This window comes from Poecilia latipinna, unplaced genomic scaffold (genome assembly GCF_001443285.1).
Source record: "Poecilia latipinna isolate Pla-1442-1.1 unplaced genomic scaffold, P_latipinna-1.0 Scaffold1810, whole genome shotgun sequence".
NCBI classification, from domain to species: domain Eukaryota; kingdom Metazoa; phylum Chordata; class Actinopteri; order Cyprinodontiformes; family Poeciliidae; genus Poecilia; species Poecilia latipinna.
This window is the reverse complement of record NW_015114426.1, coordinates 330,808-353,899: the sequence shown is the minus strand read 5'-3', so window position 1 is coordinate 353,899 and position 23,092 is coordinate 330,808. Positions and strand designations below refer to the sequence as shown.

At 40.8% G+C, this 23,092-nt stretch overlaps 1 protein-coding gene across 3 annotated transcripts; it reads right to left on the bottom strand.

Moving 5' to 3' along the window:
- On the bottom strand, positions 1-22,863 carry LOC106934465 (protein FAM110B). Of its 3 annotated transcripts, XM_015014388.1 has the most exons (4): positions 22,563-22,863; positions 11,651-11,864; positions 3,080-3,434; positions 1-2,977 (listed from the first exon to the last, which is right to left on the bottom strand). In XM_015014388.1, exon 4 carries the CDS (start codon positions 2,964-2,966, stop codon positions 1,560-1,562), a length of 1,407 nt encoding a protein of 468 aa, XP_014869874.1. In that variant the 5' UTR covers positions 2,967-2,977; positions 3,080-3,434; positions 11,651-11,864; positions 22,563-22,863; the 3' UTR covers positions 1-1,559. The 3 variants fall into 3 exon arrangements, with proteins under 3 accessions (XP_014869874.1, XP_014869875.1, XP_014869873.1); XM_015014389.1 differs by lacking the exon at positions 11,651-11,864; XM_015014387.1 differs by lacking the exons at positions 11,651-11,864; positions 22,563-22,863 and having other exon boundaries at positions 3,080-3,633.
- Between the last annotated feature and the right edge of the window lie 229 nt (positions 22,864-23,092).

Genomic DNA, 23,092 nt, shown 5'->3' with positions numbered 1-23,092 from the left:
TTAATATTCAAACATATTTTATTAATGGATTCAGGATACACCACTGTAAAGCATTTTGGACCTCTTTATCAAAGACTCTTTGGGCATCCAGTGCCTGAAAAAAAAAAAAAAAGCATATTTTGTTTTCAGACGCTCTCTGAACTGATTGCCACTGCACGCTACTGCTGATTCTGGTGTGAAGAAGAGGAAGACCCGACCAGACTGAGAACAGTTCAACAGAAGTAGAAGCAACAAACAGGAAGTTTAATACAGACCGATTCTCTCGCGCTGCGTGCGGAGCAGCAGCCAACACATCGCATCCCTTCTGTTTACTCACTGAACGTGTCTCTGCATGTGCATTTAAATGCGACTCAGCCTGATCTCTGCACACAAAATCCCCTATAGTTAAAAAAAAACAAAAAAAAAACATTAAGTTATGTTTTCCCAAATAAATATTGGTCCATTTATTACTATGCCCTCTTCCTGAGTCACGGAAGATGTGAGATCATCCTTCATCATATGACTCGCTCTTCCCCCCCGTGCCAAGACGCATGTGGTAAACCGATTTCCCAGGCTGCACCAACGCAGAGTAATCCAAGACTGCATCAGAGGCAACAAGTAAAAATCAGATAAAAACTCCCCTGTGACTGAACTGGATGTGCTGTGAATCTGGAAGCCTGGGGCTCGCTTCCTGCTTTTTTTTTTTTATCTTTTTGATATGACGTGCTACGGTATAGTGTATACAAACAGTTCACTTGCATGCTGACAGAAACATTTATAACAGTCTTACAGCCGACCATTTTCTCTGTAACTTTTTAAAAATACGCACATATTTGTGGAAGCTTTATTTGTAGGTTTCACAGTATGAACGTGCTTCTCTTGCTCCTCTGCTTTCAATAGTCTCTGTGCTGTGCAACGTTTTGGCAGTCTGTAGCCAAACTCTGGTATAAAACACACACACGTACACACACCCTTACAGTACCTATAGGAACCTTTTAGCACCCTCTGCCTTCATTCTCACCAGCATTGACAATAATCTGTTATTGCTTGCAAATACCAATTAAATAAACTAAAAGAATGTAGCAATGCATTGTCCAGTTGCAGTCCTGACTTGCAGCCTTTAGAACAGAAACTAAGGGGTGCACCGACTGATCAGCCGGCCAATCAGCCAATACTTGCATGTGAAACCGATCTTATCTAGAAATCAGCTGCTGATTTTCTGTTTGTGTACCGTGAGAGACGGTAAACAAACAGACCCGCCGACCAGGTCACGTCTTCATGTTAACCATAGTCACCCTGCTATTCCCAACTTAGACACTAAATTTACCAACTCTTCAAGGAAAACATTTGGTATTTTGCCAAAATCGGAAACAGCAGGTCAGATTCCGAAAGATCACTAATCGACCAGAAATTTGCAATCGATGCACCTCCAACATAAACTGAGTCATTTCTGTCTTTTTGTCCAGAAAAAGTGAGTCCTCACAGGAAACTGAAGATAAACTACCAGATGACCTGGAACATTGATCCCGAACGTGGAAGTAAGGCAGCAAAACAAGAACGAACAAGCCGCCATCATCAGTCTAGACGTTCGAGACGCCACTGTTCGCCTCTCTCGCCTGCCGGATGCCGTACAGCCACTTGATGACTCGTGCGTTCCTCTCGATGACCGAGATCCCGTAGGGGACTCTGTCGTTCGTCCTCAGGGGCCCATCCTCGTCGTCCTCCTCCTCGTCACCGCCTCCGTACCCCCTCATCCGCTCTGCATCGTCCCCGCACTCCGAGCTGGGCGTGCTGACGCTACGGAGCTTGGAGACGGACACGATGTCTGAGTTGGCCCGGGTGAAGCGCTCCACGCCGCCCAGTCCCTCCACCTCCTCCGGGTCCAGCCCGCAGTAGTTGAAGAAGCGTTCCAGGTCAGCAGTGGCGCGTGAGTAGCGGTCGCTCAGGTCCGATTTGGAGCGGTGCAGAGATGGGTGCTTGCGGGAGGAACCTTTGGAGCTGGCATTGGAGATGCGCGTGAAGGCTGGGGAGGCCGGCGGGATGACGCCCGCTCGGACCAGCATCGGGCTGGGGGGTGGGTAGGCCGGAGGCGATGGCAAGGTTTGGGATGAGGAGTTGACCTTGGCTGGGAGCTGATTCTGTGATTGAGGAGGCGGCGGCGGAGGGGGGAGCTGGGAGTGTGCAACCTGACCCTGGGGAATCTGTCGGGGCCTCAGGTGGGGATGCAGTGCAACTCTCGGAGGCTTCTTCACCTCAGCATGAGGCCGAACGTCCACTCTGCGGACAGTCACTGAGTTAGGGGCATTGTAGGGGGCCTGAACACCGCGTACAACCCGTGCTGGGACGGGGGGTGGACGACGGGACAGTTCTGCTGCAGGGGCGCAACGGTTATTGCTAAGCAGGGAAGACGTGCAGGAGGAGGTGGACGAGGAGTTGTTGGTACTGTGGTTCAGGGGCTTGAGGTTGTTGATGAGTCTGTTGCTCTTGTCCTGCTCTGCAGACAGGCTGCTGCAGATACTCTTTACCCCTGACGATGGAGACGATGAGGAGGGGGAGGTGGAGGAAGACGACTGTGCTCCGTCACATACATCATTGATTAGATTATTCAGGATATCCAGGTTGAAGGGTCTCCTTTCCCCCAGCACCTCGCTGCCTCCCCGGTTCTCCACATCAGCTGGGCAGCGGGGAACCTTCCGGGTGGTCGGGGCACCCACATTGCCCTGGGGCATCATCACCGGGGGGACAAGGGGCTTCCGGATGAGCGGTGCCTGGATGGGCGCCTGCCGAGTCAAGGCCACCTGCTGGCTCTTCACATACTTGGCCTTGTCGGCCTCCAGGCGCTCCACGGCACTCAGCTTGCGGGTTCCTGGCTCGGCAGGGGGGCGGAAGTAGTTGGGACCCTTGTTGAGTATTCTGAAGGGTCTTCCTGAGGTGAAGGCAACGCCGGCCAGACGGCCATCTGAGGGCCTCAGCGTCTCCACCGGCATCACTGCAGGACCTGAAGCAGAGACGGAGGTTATTGGAGAATTCTTATGACTCTTACGTCAGACATCCCACCTCCCCGCTCTCTTGTGCCCACAGCCCACATTAACTTCCTTACCAGTTGCTGATCTGAGGTCCTTGCTTTTCTTCTGTCCCTCCTCTCCTCCTTCTTTTCTTCTTCTCTTTCCTCAGTCAAAGACTACTTGTGGGACTGGGTCAGCCGAGGTCAAATTCCACATCAGGACCGTCCAGACTGCCTCTGGCACCTCGGTGGCGACCCACTTGGGTGGGGGTTAGGTAGGAGATCAGGATCAAAGCCTTAATGAAGAACTCAAAGGTCCGCAGATGAGCCAGTAGTGATAGCAGTAACACGGCAGCCTTCTCTGATCCTCTTTATGACGTCCTGCTCGTCTGCTGCAGCTTATCCGTCCAGCTGTGATCAGAGGCAACCACTCAGCCAAGCCGCTTCAGTCCTGGAAAGGTAGAACAAGGAGTAGTCCGGGTCAGACTCAGATGGAGTTTCTGGTTGTTGCTCAACAAGAAAAAAAAAATAACAAAAACATCCATACACTTAGAAACACACTCTCTCTCTTTCTCTCCTCACACCGACACACACAGCTCTCTGTCTGACAGACGGAGACTCTCTTCAACTCTGGAGTGGAGCAGACTGGGGGGGGCAGAGAGGCTTTAATACTACGTCTGGCTCCTCCCAGGCGCCCAATCACGCTGCAGGCCGGGAGTCGTGGAGGCGGGAGCCACTCCTGTATTGGCCCGGCTCGAAAGGCACTCCAACCAATCAGATCTCTCCCCACCTCCCCTCCTCCTCGGAGCACAACAAAACACTGAGGCAAGGCTTTCATTCAAATGAAAATTCATTGAAAGGGAGAAAGGGGTGGACGGGTGCGGTGGGAGGGAGGGGGTGGCAACGGACGAGACAGATGCAATTTTTTACATTGACTTGCATCAAGCTCAGTGGGGTTCTATGACGACGCTGTGCAGAAAAAAAAACACACAATCGCACTTCTTTGTTCATCTCTGTGTCGGGAGGAGAGGAAACAAAGTGAAGAGTCTGTGTGTGAGCAACTGATTCTTTAAACAATTAAACAAAGGATAGTGTTATTTAAAGATATAAAGTGGTTTCCACACAGTTTAATAGTTTATGTTGGGTAAAACACAACTGAAGTCATGAAATGATGGTTTAAAGTTCAACAAAGGCAAACAGAGAAAGTTTCTATCAATTTATTTCTAGAAATAACAGCGATTAATTTAGGATTATTTACCTCAGATGTCAAAACTTCAAAGTGTTGCTGATATGAACAATCTATTTACTCCACCTACGTGTTTTTGGCTCTACTTCTACAGAAAAACAACTTCCCCTCCCCCAGGACAGCCGTTCATCTTATCATTTACCACATTACCTCTACAGTTACATCACACTCAGTTAAAGGGCTTTCTCCTCCCTACCCCCACCTCTCCTCCACCTGCAACCCATCTATCCACACAATTTAATGGGGCTTTTTTACTGCCATCCTCCTCAGCATATGAACTCATTGTTTTTTCCCTGAACAACAGCAAATTAGAAAGAAGACAGAAAGCAAAACACATCACCACGGCATTAAGAAACAGGAAGTTGGTTTGTTTTAATTTGAGCCTCAAGAGACAGAAAAACATGTTTACTGAAGCTACGCAATACGTCCAGTTGAAGTTATCATTGCACTGTGTGCAATATTAAGACAGACTGAAAAACAGCTTACACCCATAAGCCATCAGGGCTTTAAATGCCACTTATTACCATTTATAACCCAATTTTAAATATTCAGTAAATATTTGTTATTGGCTGTTATTGATATCGGACATCTGCATCAGCCCAAATTTTTAAACTGGTGCATCCCTAGTTCCTATGTTTTTAATTTGACAACATCTCCACTACTAAATTTCTCTCTTGCTAGCAAGATGGATAAAATACAGCTTATTAAAACAATCTATTTTGCTATAATACAAAACAGTTAATCATTTAATATTTTCTGTAACTCAAAAAAGTTGTTTTAAAACATAAATGATATCTAATTAACGCATTTTGATTCAAAGTGAATTTCAAATTACTGCAACATGATTACATTTGCATTATGCTGTACTATACAAATGAAAACATCACGATATTAAATATTTTACTTTACACTGTAAAGTATCTACATTTAGCAACACTAAATGAACAAAAATGATCTTTCACAACACTTAAAAGTTACTTTGTCACAGAAACTAGGTAGTGTAGATGGTAGATTAAGCTTTCTTTAATATCTAATAGGCTGAAACTGGCAATCTACACAGTTAGAAATTAAGTCTGACGTCTTAGAGAAATTCTACACAATAAAAGTCTGTATTTGACAGAGTTTCAGTGAGCATCACAAGTGTTGGCTCTAAATTCCTCATCAATCCAAAGTGATGAACGTGATTCAAAGCAAAGCTCAAACATGACCTTCAAAATACCAATCTTGCTTAAGTTCATAAGTTAGATTATGAAGAAAGCCGGTTTGAAATTTCTTAATGCTCAACAGATCTCTTCCTCTAGCGTGCTTGGTGGTTTGGATGAAGCAAGAGGAGAACTTCTCTTTCAGTAATGACGACAATTACTGAAGTAGGTTTGGATAAGCCTGATGAGCAGGAATAGATTTAAGGAAACTTAGAAGGAAAGGAAAGGTTTCAGAGTTTACTCTAGCTGTTGGGAATTTTCAGCTGAAGGAGGAAAATTGATGGCATCATTTCCATTTGTTTGGACAACAACTATCTGAAAATTATTCTGCTCATCAGGAATGTAGTTTTTCTGATGACTAAACTTCCTTGTCAAAAACTGGTTTCTGTTAACACAACAATCTCTGAATTCCTCTTGTCTTAAGATTTGAATATAAGTGGAATTTCTCTTTAACACAGAATTCAGTGAGCTGAATGCAGCAACCATCAAAACTCTACAATTTATTTATACTTTTCATAGATGGTACGAGAATCCTGCTAGTGAAGGAAAATTATTCATGGATTTCTTCATCAAGCATATCTGTGAAAATGCAGCTAATGAAGCTGAAATACCGACGTGCAATTCTACTTGACACACTATTGGTAGACGTTTGGAAAACATCTCAGTTCCTGAGACACTTGAAAGCTGAATGAGTAAAACAGAACTTTGCTTGAATCTGATGGTTGAATAACCTCAATAACAGGCTAAAAACAATATATTTGTTATTGAGCTCATAAGTCTATTTAATTGCTAATTTATCAGCAAAAAGGGGTTTTGAATTTAAAATGCTGCTTATTTTGTCAGCGTAGTTTTTAATAAAATGTGATCAACTACAAACTGCTATTCTCCATTGTTGCTTTCTTTTGACAAAATCAGCAATCAGACTCCCTGATGTTGGCAAATCATTTAAACAAATTAAGGACTAGATGCCACATTAGCTTAAACCCATCTGCAGATAACTGACCCAATGACTCATGCATTATTCAGAAACTGTTTACTTACAAGGTAGTCATGAATAGAGAGACAGAGCACCAATTCTCATTAAGCTGCTAAATAAATTCACCCCATGTGGAGATCAGGTTTGGTCTAAGTATTTAAATGTGAAAGCTGTAGAGCTATGAGTATGCAAAATATCTCCAGGCTGGAAAGTCGTTCCAGCTGAATACTGTAGCTATTGTCATTCGTTTTCTCATGAAAAAGGGTCAGACGGCTAAACGGTCATCTCCACTAATGTGTGTGCAAACAACACCGCTACCCCACTGATCAATAGACCACATTAGCACCAATCAGCGTGAAGCACAAAGAAAACAAAGTGTAGAAGCATTTTTTGCAGCCACACACACACACACACACACACACACACACACACACACACACACACACACACACACACACACAAAAAACGGCTGATGTCTCCAAAAGCATCAGACCACAGTCCCAGTCCAAGAAATGACATCTCTTTTCCACAGTGGAAACTTCGATTGGTTTCCTTATTATAAAAAAAGTGTGATCCACAGTGGTATGAATAAGACTGCTTTTTACATTTAGTATTTCCAACCACTAACTGTGGTTGGTGGATGGTGGCTTATGGTTTGTGTCTCACAGTGGATGTAACAATGTGGAGGGCAGACGATGTGTCAGAAAGTGAGTGGGAATGTTGCAAAAGAGATTAAATGGAGCAATAATAAGATGACATACCAGCTGGTTTTAAGGTCAAAGTTAACGAGAGAATAAAAAGAAAGTAGAAACGTGAGGGAAACAGGTTCCTCGACAAAAATCATGTAATCCTGCACAAAAAGTGTTCACACCCATTTAAGGACAGTGAAAACATGCAGAAGGAGCTCTACTCAACTCCATGTGTGGTGGAGACCCTGAACACACCATCACCATGGTGACAAATGGTGGTGACAGCGTCAAGCTCTTCGTCAGGAGGTGGAGGACAGCTGGGCAAAGCAGATTTTTCTCTACATGTGCAAAGTTAGTAGAGGTAAAGGCCTTGCAGGAGAAATATCATGATAAGGTTGCACCAACTGATCGGCTAGCTGATCGGCCAATACTTGCATGTGAAATCGATCTTATCTACCTCTGCAAAAGTCTAAAATAGATGTTGTCCCGGTTTGCTCTGCTGTGAGAGGACTGATGGACCCACCCACCAGATCACATTTTCATGTCTGCCATTAACAATAGTCAACCTACTTTTTGCCAACTTTAGCATTATATTTTGCAAGAAATGGTATAAGAAACGGTATAAGCCAAAGTCAGAAAGTCAGGCTCTTTAAAGATTGGGGAACGCCTAGAGAACTGTTTTCCAAATCTCAGCTGTTCAAACAGAAAATGGTACAAAGAAAATTGGTTTCTTGGGTACCTCAACATTTCTGGACCTTTTCTTCATCACATGTCACAATTAAATAACATTATATTTAATTAAGATTAAATGTGTAAATAATGTCCAAAACAGTTTATTGGATCATACTGACATAATTTCTTCCACTAATAGAGTGATTGGCCAGAAAATTGCAATTGATGTAGCCCCTAAAAGGCTGTTAAGGGAAAAAAAGCAAACTTTGAAAAGCTTAAATTATTTCTCATCCACGTAATTATATACTACCTTCCCAACAAAATACATTGAAGTTTGAGGTTTCAACATAACAAAAACTTAAAAAGTTCAGCGGGGTTGAATATTTCTGGGAACAGTTTACTTGGAAAAAAAAAACAGAAAAAGAGGATGTAGCCTTCTGAAGGTCCAAACAGTGAAGGCCTTGGCCAAGATGAGTTCATATGTGTGTATTCTGTGACGCCAGATTGTCGGTCATATCACAGCGGCCTTGGTCCCTGCAGACACTGACTCCCCACCCCGAGTCAGCACTGAAAACAAGAAAAGCTCCGCCCCAAAGAGTTGTCAGAAATGTCCTCTAATCACACGTGGATTTGACTGGAGGAAGTCTGGTCAAGTTTGATTACAATAAAAAAGAAGAAAAAAGAAAAGAAATAGTGAGAGACAATTTGCTCTCGAGTTTCTAAAACTAAGTGACCTGGTAAGTTTGTTAGCAGTGACGTGAGGGTTTTCCCCCGATGGACGAGGCAAGCAGGAAACATTTTACAACAGCATGACAATAAGAAAGAGGAAAAAAAACAACTAAAGGTGCTCAGCTATCTAGGTGTGTTTGCGTCTTGCAGGACGGTCCTGTTTTTACGGGTCGTCTATTTTTGGCTGCTTACCATTTTCCAGGGAAGATTTCAAACAATACACTGGAAATGTGATTAAAGATTAAAGATTAAAGATTGCAGAAGAATTTATCTTCACCTGACACATGCAATATAACAAACACTGATGCGGACTTAGAACTAGCAGTTAAGGAGCGCTGTCGATTGGTTTTGGAATGGAAACAGACATAAAACAGACAAAACAGCGCACCAAACATCAAGTTATTGGAAACTTAAGAATTAACAGAATAGAATCACTTAGACAGGTGGTGCTGACATCACCTTTCTAATTCTTATCATGCCTGCCATATTCAAAGCTCTAACTATGCCCAATTTGAATTTTTCAAACCAGGCTCCATTTTATCTTACCACTCATAATCCCACAGGGACATCCTGACTTCAACCAATGACAAACTGAAACAAAGAGTTCAAAAGGCTATCTGCCCATCCCTTTAAAGGCTAATTTAGGTGGGTGTGGGGGAGGGGCATGTCATGGGGTCCTGAGATGTCTAATGAAGACAGACAGCCCAGCAACACGTCTCATTGTCTTGGCCTGGACACACTGAGCTGTGAACTCATTTCCTGGAATCAGAAATGACCAACATGCATAACTAACATGACCGGACTTCAGAGTTATGCAACTATATTAACTGCAAAAACAACCACTGAACCATGAGTCAGTTGTTTTAGCACTTAAATCTCTCTTTGGCAGCATCCCGACTTCCCCACTCTGTCTATCAGCGCCTCCACCCCCCAAAAGGTGGGAAAGGATGCAAACAAAAACTTTTCGTGTTGTACAGCGTTTGATGCATGCACCTATTTATAAATATTTTACTGAGTTGGTTAGAAGCGAAAGGAATGAGGACAATTTTAGCTTAAAAAAATATTAATGAAGACAGAGAAGGAATTTGAAATGATTGTGTCTTTCAAAGCAAATTCAAAGACAAATTATTGGGAAATCTTTCTTACTTACTTCTCGTGACAAAATGTTCATTGCAGCCTGATATTCAGCAAGATTTTGCAGAAGAAGTGGAACTTGGAGAAAGAAGAAGCCAACACGATAATTGTGTTAGGTTATTTCACAATACTGCCCTGCTGTAAGGCCAGAAAAAAAGCTTGATCATCTATGAACAGCTGGTAGAAACTCAAAAATCTGATTTTTTCTTTCTGATCAATGCATGCAGAGCATGGAGAGGCCTCTGCAACAACAACACTCTTCAGTGTAACAGTTGTTACAGACAACTTTCTATTTTAATAACTTACCATCTCTTTACCTTCTTAAACTTTTTATGCTGCATTAAATAACTTTGATGAGATACAGAACCTGGACGCATGGCACAGATAATAGGCTAAAACTTATTGCAACGCAAGTAGTTTTAGGCAAAACATATTGCATACATTAACATTGCAATAATGATGAATATGAAGCCTACTGTGTTTTAATCTTTTGAGTTTCTACTCTGTCATGGAACATGCTGGCTTTAGAAATGTTACAGACATCAATTTCAAGAGGATCGTTCACATTAGACGTGAAGGAAAGTTGGAAAGTTTAATATCCGATTCCTGCCATTTTTTTTCCCTTTTATTTAGAACATAGCAACAAAATCCTGGTTTACACCAACTTTTCTCTCTCTCATCTAAACAGTGTCACTTTACCTCTCCTCCAAATAATTACACACCTCTGCTGCAGGAAGGCTAGAAAATGATCATAGCCGGCTAAAATCAGCATCAAAGCTTTGCAAAATCAGATTAAAAGAAATTGGCTCCAAATCAAATGATACCGTTTCACAGCTGTTTTGTGTTTGACCAAACAGCTGAAGCATGCAGTTTATTCAAATCACTGCTAGCATCAATGTTAACGATTTTAGATGAAAGCAGATACAGTTTTGCATAGAATTCTCTTTTTACATTTTCCCAGGAATGATTCTCAAAACAGAGATGATAAATCCCCAACTGATCCGAGAACAGAGTTAGCCATACATTAGAGATGGAATGAGTGGCTGAAGGCAACTACTTTCACCTCACTCGGCTGGAGCTGATCCGCAAAGATAAGCAGAACACACACACATGCACGCACACACACACACACACACACAGACTTTGACTGTCACACACCTGGGGGCATAAAGCACACATTAAACGCTCAGTTTTATGCAGCAGCTACAGCACCCGAAGGCAAACAAAAAAAATAAAGGAAAAAAAAAAACTTTTCTTTTAACGTGGTGAGAAACATTCCAGAAACGAGTAATCACATACTGCTGCCCTGACTCAGATCCAGAACAACCATACACACAATCACACACACAGGAAGAGAGTGGTCACCAGGATGTCAGTGTTGGATTTATGATTAAAGTGTGTTACTCACAAACGCGCGCACACTCACACAGAGGTCTCATTCTCCTATAGTTAACCCTCTGTAAACCCTGGTTCTGTTATCACAGACAGGTGTTGGCAGCAGAAACAGTTTCTATTTGTTTTAGCCAACAGTCTGATTAACTCTTCCTCTTCAATCTAAAACAATCACATTATGCAGTATGAGAGAAAATTTTTCCTTTCTAAAACATCTTCTCAGTGCCGTGTGTTCGTCCCGTTGGCATGCTGCACCGCGCTTCAACCCATTACAGCTGGGAGAATGAAAACCTGCCCGAGTTTACAATTCACATCGGTATTTTTAGATATGGTATTCGCAGAGAAGGACAAAGAAGTCCAGCCAGCGCGCTGAGAAGCACTACAGCTACTCATACTATCGTAGACATTTTCAGGTGCTTCTTGGGATGCTTTACAATAAATTTAAATGCATATTTTTTTCTTGGCGGACAGAAGTATAATGCAAAAAAAATCAATAGATGACAAATTAAACTAAAGTGGAGAAAATAGCAAGAAGACGGCCCCTTCTTTTAAGTATCTAAACTCATATCTACACAGCGGATGTACAGCTATCTACTCAAACATGCAGGATATAGAAAGTGTACTTACTCTAACTAAACAAGCCGTGAAGGCAGCTCTGAGGAGTCCCGGGCTTCACTGAGGGAAGCAGGTAACAGTGCAGCTTTATAAGTAGCGTTGTGCCTTCCTGTGAGGAAGTGTTCAGGCCAAATGGGGAGCAACCTGAAAAGTCTCCCAGCTCCTCAGACTCCAATCCACTCCTCCTCTTCCTATGCTGGCTGATGAAGACTCCACCCTGCTCTGCCTAGAAGCAGGAAGGGAGGTAGGGAAGCAGGAAGTGAGAGCTTTAACAAGAAACCACATGGTCCTTCCAGCACTTTATTATGATCCGGCCCTTTGTTGTTGTTTTTTTATATAGAAATTATTTTACCTTCCTTATATGGTTTACCTCATTTTATCTCCTGGGGCAACACTGTTGAGTTGAAAAGTATATTGAAGGCAACAAAAGACTTATTTATTTTTATTAAAAGTTGTAAAAATGTTTTATTTTCATCTGCACAACTGACACTAGAGATATGAATCTTTCAGGGTCTAGCAATTAGTGCCATTTTGCAGCACAATCAAGTAATTATGTTAACTTCATTTGGTACAAAAGAGGTTTACATAATCAAATATGACTTAGAAGAAATTTGATTTTGTCACCTAATGCCTTGAAATGGACATTTATGGCGGATCATTTGTGACCTAATTACTTCACTTCTGCTTTTGATCTCACTTAGTAGATAAAAATATCAGTGTTTGAAGATAACCTTTGTGTTAGTAGAATTCATTCTCCAAGGCTGTATTTTGTCAGCTGATCGTCTCCCAAACATTTGCCTGGAAGGAATCCAACTAACTCACCTCTAGCACTGAGGGCTGTAAGTTTATCTGATCAAAATGACTAAGCTGCTAGTAAATGTCAACACAATTAGTTGTTCAATAACCCAACAGTCAGAGTAGCTCACTGAATGTCAGACGTCAGAAAACAAGCACTTCCATATTGGCATGATTATATAATGAACTCAGGGTAAAAAGTTGGAGTGGAGTCCAACTAAATATAAACAAGGGAAGCAATGAGTTCAGTTTGGTGGCATGTTTATAATGCCGGTAAACATTTTGCCATTTCCCTTTCCAACAAATTTCTTTGAGTCGGAAAGAAATTCTAGGAAAAGAAATGCACTGTGAGGCAGCTGATGAAGGAAGGGGTATTACTGGAAGCAAGGTGTGGTCTGTATCCTGCTTTTAAAACCTGGAAGCAGAGATCCAGGAAGAGCTTTACTAATGCAACACATTTAAAAGCAAGTAAGCAATTCCTTATATGGTGCCTTGTTCAGATATACAAACTTCAGCATGTTTTACTGAGATGCCATATGACACACCAACAATAATTGATACTTAATTGTAAAGTGGATGTTTCTGGATCCTTATTGAAACCTGAGAAAGAGGTAAGGCAAGGAAAATTTTGTATTGGTCATATCTTAAACATTTTTTTCTGCTGGCTTATAAGGCTGGTATATACTGTTATAAAAATTACTTTTATTAAAATGTTTGTTTAAAACCCTGTAGCGCAGGGCATTCTGGAGAAATACAACGAAAACAAACGGTCGAGTCCAGCACTAGCAAGAGAAGCTTGTTTTTTGCCAAAAACAAGAGAAATCCTACAACCAATAAAATCTCATACTACTCCATTTTTGTTTACATTTCATGACGCTGACCGTCTTCTTCAGAGGTTTTTGTGTTATTTCTTACACTGGTTCTTGGTGCAGCACTAGGTGATGTACAACAGTTTTTTCATGTGGATGAAAATATGCATTTTCCCAGATGTCCGGCTACATGTTTACTTGGCTTGAGATTCTGCGGCAAGAGTTGAAAATTGAGTTTCTAAACAGGCTCTGGAGTATTGATTATTTAGCAAAGACCAGCAGACACGTCAACGAAGCTGCAACTTCAACAAAATGAGATCCTAGAACTCAGAAAGGCCAGAAACAAATGCGCGTCACATACTTGGGCTTCAAATTTACGCACTACTTTGTGTTTGTAACCCGTCACATAAAATCCCAACACAATATAATAGCTTCAGCAGATTTTTTTCCTGCACACAGTTGCCGAGCATCCCTCCCTCTTTACAGTCCAAGCATTCAGTACTGCTTGTTTAAAGGAGTCAGCAGGGAGGGGTGCGCCACACTCACCTCCCTGTGGTAAGCACACATGTTCACTGTACATTCTAACACACAGATTCAGGCACTGCACCCCCCATCTCACCCCAACAGTCTTAGGTCAAACCCACATGACTGCAGTGGTCAGTCCCTCTACAGAGACAGAAACAGCAGGCGGATTTCCCCTGGACTCTTTGCTAAGCATGAAAATAAAAGTAGCAGTAGAGTCCAAAAAACACAGCGGGAGTAGATAGTTGGTATAATAAACATTTCAGCTGGGTCAACAAATTCCGACACACCACCTATGGTGCCAATCAGACCCCTGTCCCTTCCTTCCTCCCCTCCCTTCCCTACAAATATTGAAAGAACAACATTGCATCGCTTCACTCCTTCAAAATTCCAGCGTCCTATTGGCTTTCTTCCTCATCTCTTATGAACGCTACAATACTTCTAAGCTGGTGGCTATATATTTTTTTAAGTCACAATACTTTTGTAAGTCTCCTAGCAGCAGTAACGTAACTCCATGGGAACGTGAACCTTCTGGCGGAGACGCAGCGGAGGCAGGTGGATTAAAAGTATTAGTGTGAGTGTGCAGTGCCTTCTCATTTGGCCAAACACTTTGTGATTCCCAACATTTAGCACACTCACGTGCCTACCTACCCGTAAAGTGATGAGTCAATATTGACATCGCGATGGAAGTTTACAAAACACGCACACACACACATTAGTGCTCTTTTCTTATTTCCCTTCCTTGATCCGTCACTTGGTCTTTTTATAGAGACCACCATAAGAGAGTGATGGGTATTAGGTTCCTCTGGCTCCTTTCTCTCATACCCAAATCATAATCTCTGTCACATTGTGCACACACACACTCCAGAAATGCAAGGCGCGCCAACATTGCCACTCACATTACAGCATGCCTCCACAGGCCCTGTCTGTGACACCCCACATCTGTGTTGGGTTGAGAAATCAACCCACATCAAACTGGAGGAAATGTCCTGGGAAATAATTGTTAAAAGGAGAGACAACGTCAATATCTCTTCCAATATTAACGTCAGTGGAAAAATAACTTGCGCGAGGACACGCAAAATGAGCAAGAGTAGTTTAGGAGCATGTGGTTTGAAGACTAACTCTGAAATTATGCTACGTATTTGGCCATAAACCTGGAATTATTTCAGGAATGATAATAGATGGGAGCTGGATTCAGATTTCAAGAAAGACTCGGTTAACAATGATATGCAGTGTGTGCTGAATTTCACAGTCAAAACAAATATTATGGGCTGGTTCTAGCAGAAATGTTCTTTACGAAAAAATGTTTCACAGGCCATAAATTTATATAAACAGGTAATGTAGCCAAGGAGACGGCTGCTAGAAGTCTTCATTGAACTGAAGAGTTTGTTTCAACAAACTCTTCAATTCAATGAAATTGAAGTACAAGAAAACTACTTTTTTGGATATTTTAGCTTGCCAAAACTCTGACTGACAAACATAGATTTTTTTTTTTTCTACAGCGCTTTGTGATGTCATGTCTGTGAGAAGCACTTTATAAATAAACTTTACTTACATGCACATTGTCACATAGATATATAGTTAAAGCCATATTCCAAAACATGATCATCCCTACCCTTGTAAAAAAAAAAACAGCTCCTGGTTCCTCACTTCATTTCACACAGAGGGCCTGGACCCTCGGCTATTGAGAAACGATTGCATCATCATGGTAGGGGCGGAGTAAGATATTGTCGGACAAGATCTCGCGATATTAAAAGAATAAGAAAAAGAAATCACAATATTTCTCACTCAGTTGATTGTTATGTCATGAGCACTTTGCCTTGTTAAGTTGTAATAAAAGATAAACTACACTTAAATCATTAGTTTGGTTACATTTTAGGTTTCCAGTAGGAACTACGAATGGCAAAAGAGTGACAATCAAGGCATAAATAATGTGTACACACTGCATCGCTATAACAACCAATGCATGGATTTCTAAGGGTATGACAAGCTACTTAGCAATCACAACACACCGTCAATAGCCATTGGGAAATGTTGTACCTGTTGTACTGCAGACCATATTTGTAGCATGGTACTAACGTCTGAAAAGATAAAAAGAAATCAGAAAAAGGTTGATCAGGGTTTTCAGTTTTTGGCAAATCTATAAAAATACAGAATAAATGCCATTGCTAAAGCTACAGGCAGTCTGTAAAACAGTACAAAAAATTAACGTCATTATTCACTGAATTTAAGTTCAAGGGAAATTATAAGAGCAGAATTGCATAGGAAGGCAATGACCAGGCTACATCATACCACAAGTTCAAGGGTTTTCTGGGCTTAAAAGAAAGTTTCCAGGCACTGTGCACCTATATCCAGTCAAAACAGTTCAACACAATAGAGCAACATGGATCTATAACAAAGACATGCTACATCCTACTTGTTCGAACCGTCTGGTTAGTAGGTCAGTGGGTCCAGTAAGTAGGGGACAGGGTAGATAATGGTTAACCCAAAGTATGTCTCTAGATAACCTCTAAACAGCCGGACGCTCTGATGACAACAGGGCAGAGTCTATCTCACGTGCAGAGCTGGCACATGGCCTTATGGGAATAAAAAAAGGAAGGAATGAGGAAGGGAAGGCTGGGATTCAAACTGTCATCTGCCTAAGAAGGGTGCAGCAAGTGAAAATAAATGGGCAAGCATGCCTACAGACAACTGCTGCAGAGAATTTGAAACCAATTAGTACATAAGTACCAAAAGTTGCTCACTTAACCTGAGCAGTAATCTATATTTAGGTCCTAAATGTCTGGTTAACCAGCCTATGACCCAATTTGAAATAATGACTCAATTTGGGCTGCCTGCAACACAAATGCCAGTAGATCCAAATCCACTCCCACACTAGGTGGACAAAGAGAAAGCATTAAGGGCGATCTGTTCAGACGTATAAAACTGTATTACATAACACATTAAAAAACTTTTATTCAAGTAGAACAAAACCTGAAGAATCATAGTGTTTTGGAAGGACAAAAGTGAGGGCCACCTGTCTGAGTCAGTATTGAGTTCATCTAAGGATCGTCGGCAACAAGACTGGCCATCCATACGTGAAGAGTCGGCATGCGAGGCCTGAGCCACTGTAGAACCAGAGACTAAAACCTGTCAGGACAAGTCACGCTGACCTCATTCCTCAGCAGGAGGCTCGCCCAGGCTGCAAGCGTCCAGAGGCCTGAAAGGCTGGAGGGAACTCCTGCAGTCAGGAGACTGGGGAATTCAGGACAAATATAGCTTATAGATTTAAAGCTGATGAGTATTCTCCATCCAATCTCTCTGACTAAGAACTATTTTGCAAAGAATAGGAAATGAAATGGCGGATGTGCAAAGCTAGCTGAGACATTCCCTAAAAATATAAAAAACAGCAGTTGTTAGGAAAATATACTTCTACAAAACATCAAATCAGGATGAATAGTAGATACATCAACACAGAGAATTTTATTGAAAAACCTCAAATTATTTTCAATTCACTTTACACTAATGTTCTTCTTTGTATTGGTCTGTCACATAAAATACCAAGAAAACAACGCTAAACTAAAACTAACTAAACTAACTAAAAAGTTAGTTGCCTTAATCCTAAAGTGCTAATCATTCCTTATTTGCACTCACACTCAAGCAATAAATCAGCAAAAGTGGAAGATAAAATGCTAATTTCAATTTAAATAATATCAGGTCTTGAGAAACTACCACCCTCAAGCAGCAATTTAACTTTGACTTTATAAATTACATGTACAGACATATCGTGTGCATTTATGTTTATATCTTGTTCTCTATTCGTGTTTTACTCTGTTCTTCCATGTTTCTTGTTTGAAAAAAAGGTATTTGGAAATAAAAGCAAGAGAACATGAGGGCAGGAAATGCAACTACAGCAGAACTTCACCCACTTCAAAATAAGAGCATGAATCTAAACGACTACTTGAAGAACTCTTTAACATCTAAACCTTCAACACAGATGTTTAACTTTGCTTAACTGAAAGTTTACAAAACCACCAAGTAAATTAGCACATTAGAATTTATCCAGAAAAATGTATTTAGGTGATGATGAATGCTTTCAGTTAGCAAAAGTACCAAATGAAAAATTTGCTCCTCTACTAGCACATTCACAAGCTATTTTGTCGTTTAGGCTGTGCACCCACTGTCCGCCGTTTTAGGGCGACCAGAAACAATAATTTTTGTGTTGAAATTTATCGGATTTATGTTCCAAAATGTACATGTGAGCCGCGTCTTTTTTGAAACAATCACTTTGCATTTCCCTCTCTCCTTGTAACCCATGTGCATATTGCTCTCACAAACAACAAACATGACACAGTACGCTGATGTTCTGTGTTTTTAGTGTCATTCTGTGGCAGTGTTAAAGCTCCACAGATAGGCCCGGCATGCTTAGTACAGTTTTTTCTGTGAAGCTGCATCCTGTCATGTGGACTGGAAGCAGCATCCTGTCCACATGACAGTCTTCATTGATTTTTCTTAATTTTCTTCTTGATTGTTTACATAAAAATTGGCATGTCTGTCTCCATGTGGAGGGAGACTGAGTTGACAAACTGTGTATAAAGTTCCAGGAGTCATAAATACTTTTGCAATCCGCTGGATTTCTGCACTACAGGCAGAGGTGCAGTTAACCACATACAAACACAATGACGCCATGCTGCCTTGTGCTGCATTTTTAAAAACGCATCACTAATCCAAATGTGTCATAAAAGATGTGAAAAATTAGTCTGTGGTGTTTTCCAATTAATCACACATTTTCTGTTACACAACTGACTAAATGAGCAGACAGAGGTTACAGGCTCATGCAGTCACATTATATTCTAACTCTATAACATGAATCTAGGTGGGGTGATAATATAGCTGAGATTATATGTTGTAGCTTTTCTGTCTGTGCAGTAACTCTACTATGCCAAAGAGGACATCTCCCATAAACCTAAATTAGAAAGGATTCCCTCTTCTTTTTTTCCAGATGAGCTAAATTCAAAAACAGGGCATCACCACAAGGGAGGACCAAAATACTGCAGGGTAAACATGAACAGCAATAGGGGAAAAAAAAGACAGACAGAAAACCTCACTTCCCAAACCTCAGACATGGTGGCGGATAAAACGCTGTGAAAAACATGTAAATCTTAAATTCTTTCTTAGCTGTGAAGATTAAGAATTGAAGCAGCCAAAGAAAAACTAAATACAAACAACTTAATGAAGCTCAAAACAGAATAAAAACTAGGTATGCACCAATCCACTTTTTTACTTCTATCTAATACCGATATCTGAGGTTTAGTATCAGCCATTACTGATCTGTTACACAAAACCAGAGCTGAACTGATTGAAAACATTTGTATCTCTAAGTAAATGTACTGAATTACAAACCTATTTAATAACCAGTACAGCACACTTACATACACATATATCAACATGTAAAAACAACTTTAATTTGTCTAGTTAGGAGTGCAATAACCAATGTTTTTATTTGTTTAATTATAAATAAACTGAAGCTGACAAAAATAGGTTGACTACCTTGGGATCAATACAGATATTAACATTGAATCGGTAGATCTCTAATAAAAACCATTTCATGGATGTCTTATTTTTATTACTTTAAACTCATTTCTCCCTCCATTCTCAAAGGATTTTACTCACAGAAAATATCCATATGCTAAAAAAGAAAACTACCTGTACCTACCTAAAAAAAAAAAAACATCAACCCCCCTAAAAAAAACAGAAATATTTTTTCAGTTTTTTGGGGGGAAAAAAAAACAAAAAGCAAAAAAGAAACAATGAAATTCAACAACCTCGAGTTGCTGGATTTATACTGAGATTACTAACAAGGAAATTAATTCCAACTAATTTTTCTACATTAAGAGAGGCTAAATATAACCATACATTTGAGTTTTTTCTATTTGAACAAAGTTTTGAGAACCATGCATTAAAGCCGTATGAATATATTAGTGAGATCCACGACTCTCTGAGTGAAGCACTAAGAGGTAGCTGTCAACATAGTAAACCTTTCTGAAGGGGTGGGAGTAGCTGGAAAGCAACAGGAAAGAAGTCAAGTGTTAATTCCAAGAAGAAATCTGTGCAGACACAATTTCCCAAAGTGCCATGCTGAGAGGGAATATTTACTTGTCTAAAAATAAAGAAACATGTCTATTTCCAACATGGGTAGTAGTTAGAAAAACAGCTACACTGCCGGTAAACTATAATCCTTCAACATGACAAGATGTTCCAAAAGCATGCTGGGAGCAAGTTCCCATTTCCTGCTTCAATCCCAGCGAACGAGCGGCCCCAGAACGGGACGCCAGTGGGTTGTGGTGGGCCTCTGCCTTGAGCTGAAAACCTCATAAGCTTCTTTCCAGACACCACCAACCCTGATTCCTTAGAGCTTTTCATTTCTATCCCTGCATAAATGGGAAGAGAAAACAAAATCTGTTTGCATTTCTCTGAAGACAAAATTGTATAAGAATCTGTTGGTTTCTACCAGCAGTGCATGAACTCTGTCATAAGCTAATACTGACTGAGGAGTGAAAGAGAAGCCAGGATGTTCCAGAATTCCAGCAGCATCAGCAAACCCACCGTGAAGAATGCTCCCAACACTGAAAGCTCGTAAAACATGCTCCACGCTGACACGTAGACGGACTTTTCTAGGCTGCAGGATGCGCATTCCCGGCCTGGGAATGATTAAGAATGGAAATTACAAGGTGGTGTGTGTGTGTGTTTGTGTTGCTGTGGCCCCAGGGAAGATAATGTCTGAGAGTCATTCACACCCTCTGGTTAATAAGAGCTGAACAAGGTGACAGCTACACCAGACTTTCTGACAGCGTAATGCAGAGACGGAGCAGTTCCAGAGGGATTTGCCCAGCTTCGTCACTCACGCTGTGTGGAAATCTTTCAGATAGTCATCAGTTTTCAGCTGACTCTCAGTCTACTGAGGAAGGACAGCTTGAGCCAATACAGGAAGGGTCATCTGAGTAATAGAAGCACATTTCAGGTTCAAACTTCCTCCTATGACTGAGAAAAGGGAACCATTTCCCTCCCCCTGGTGGAAATACATCAACAGCTTTACAGAGGGAAGCCCATAGTGACCTTTACACCACATTCATATCCTCCAATGCACAGGTGGACTTCCTCTCCTAACGCATCACCATGCAAATACAAATCCGATTAAATTCCACTTTTGACATTGGGAAATTTTTTCATCAAACGGCTAATTTGAAGGTGATGTTAGCATCCAATTTGAAAGATTCAGTATTTTAGTAAAGGGCTAAAATGCCCACAGGATTTTGTGATTGTTTTCATGGTTTCATATAATCAAAACACCGATATTTTGGTACTACCTCAGAAGTATTTGCAATTTTTGGGCTTACGTATGATTTAAATGATTTATGTGACGTTTTGTTACTCGCTATATGGCTCGCAGTCTATGATTTGACAGCAGGTAAAGCTGAGGCAGCATTGTAAGAGAAGTAAGAAAAACATAATCACTTAAAACCAAAGTTTTTTATCTTTTTTGCTCACAATTATGCTTTAGCGCCAATAAATGCGTGGATCTGCTGATTTTGTGTGAATTTCCACAATCGCATAGAAGTGGTGCCCCCAAAATATTTTCATAGGGGTGGTCAGACCAGCCCAGTAAGAATTTTAGGTGGGCACAGCTTAAAAAAAAATTAAAAAAAATAGTATCATTTTTTTTATTTATTTTGTATTCATTTGCTTATAGATTTTTACATTTACGTGGGACATCCAGAATTTTTTAAGAGGGGGCCATGACTCCCCAAACCCCACTTTTGGAACACCACTGCCGCACAGTCACAAAAATCTAGAGGGAATGTTTAATCTACCTTAGAGCTCCAGTTCATGACCTAAAATATGGATAGAATCTACACTCCATTAAAGATTGTATGAAGATAATGTGTTGCAATTTCAAAACTTCGGGCTTGTGAATCAACTTTCAGCAGATTCAAGAGTAAAGTTCAACTTAATCCAATTTCCCACAGTTAACACTACCTCAAACATTCCTCTCAGCTCTTATCACTGTACAGTCACTTCAGGCAGTGGACAAAATATTCCACTGAGAAATAGTGGAATATTTCTCAGTGGAGAAATATTCACTGAGAATATTTCTCCACTGTGAGAAATATTCTCACAGTGGAGAATATTCCTGAGAATATTCTCCACTGTGAGAATATTCCTCAGGTGATTCTCAGGAATCACCTTCTCAGGAAGGTGATTCCTGAGAAATAGGAATCACCTTCAGGAAGCATCACTGGCTCTGATCAGCTCTTTGCATGTATCCACTGGTATTTAAACGATTTATCTTAAGAGTTTTGTGTCATTGAGATTGGAAGGCCTCCTTACCATCACCCCCATCTTTAGCCACCTCCACAGATTCAATTCAGAACTCTGACTATTCCGCTCCGTCTTTCAGTCAGAAGAAACAAAAAGATGAAAAAACTAAAAGTTTTCTTTAAATCTAGATCTGCTACAGGAAGGGATTGTAGAGGTTGTATTTTACTTTACATAAACTGATCAAAAAAAAACTAATAAAATATTAAAAAATCTTCTATCATATCAGTATAATCAGTCCAGGTATGAACACTCAGAGTAATGCAGATGTTGACCTGTAGCTTGCCCAAATTCGTTAAAAACTGTTAGGTAGCCCATTAAAAGCATCAACACGAAAGCTACAAATGGGATGCTAACGTAAACATCGTACATTATTTTCTTCACACATGTGCAATATTTGTTGTGTTCATAACTAAAATGTATAGTCGTGGGAAAACACGTACCTTTCGTTACTGCAGCTTTTCTGAGTCAAACGAAGCTGGTAGGGTGTTTTAATAAAAGTTCACCAACGATATAAAAACAAGCTGGGAAAACTTTCATTGAAACTTTCAATGCTAGCGCGGTTGATTCCATACGCTAGCCCAAATAGGACTGCAACAATTACTTCCAGCCTATAAAATACGAGCATATAGTGTCTCATACGTATCCAACATGATATTAAATTAATATGCTACTCTAAGGAAATTACAAGTTTATAAAGAATTATGAAGTAAAATTAAAGGGGTGTCTGCGTAGAGCACCCCTTCTCTAACGCGTTTCAGCTTTGGTACGGTCCGCCTTTCCTTCATTGGTCATTCGGGGCCCTTCACAATTTTTGGAGGATACTAGTGTGCGGTAACCTAGCAACTACTGTTTCTCGCGAGAATGGACACATGGCAGGCAAACCTCTGCCAAAAACGTAATAGAAAACATAGACATTTGAGTTAAACAGTGCTTCCGATATTTTTATTCACTCATATGCTTCTATATCTTT

Coding starts and splice junctions, on each gene's coding strand:
- LOC106934465 (XM_015014388.1), bottom strand. CDS start 2,966: ATGCCGGTGGAGACGCTGAGGCCCTCAGATGGCCGTCTGGCCGGCGTT.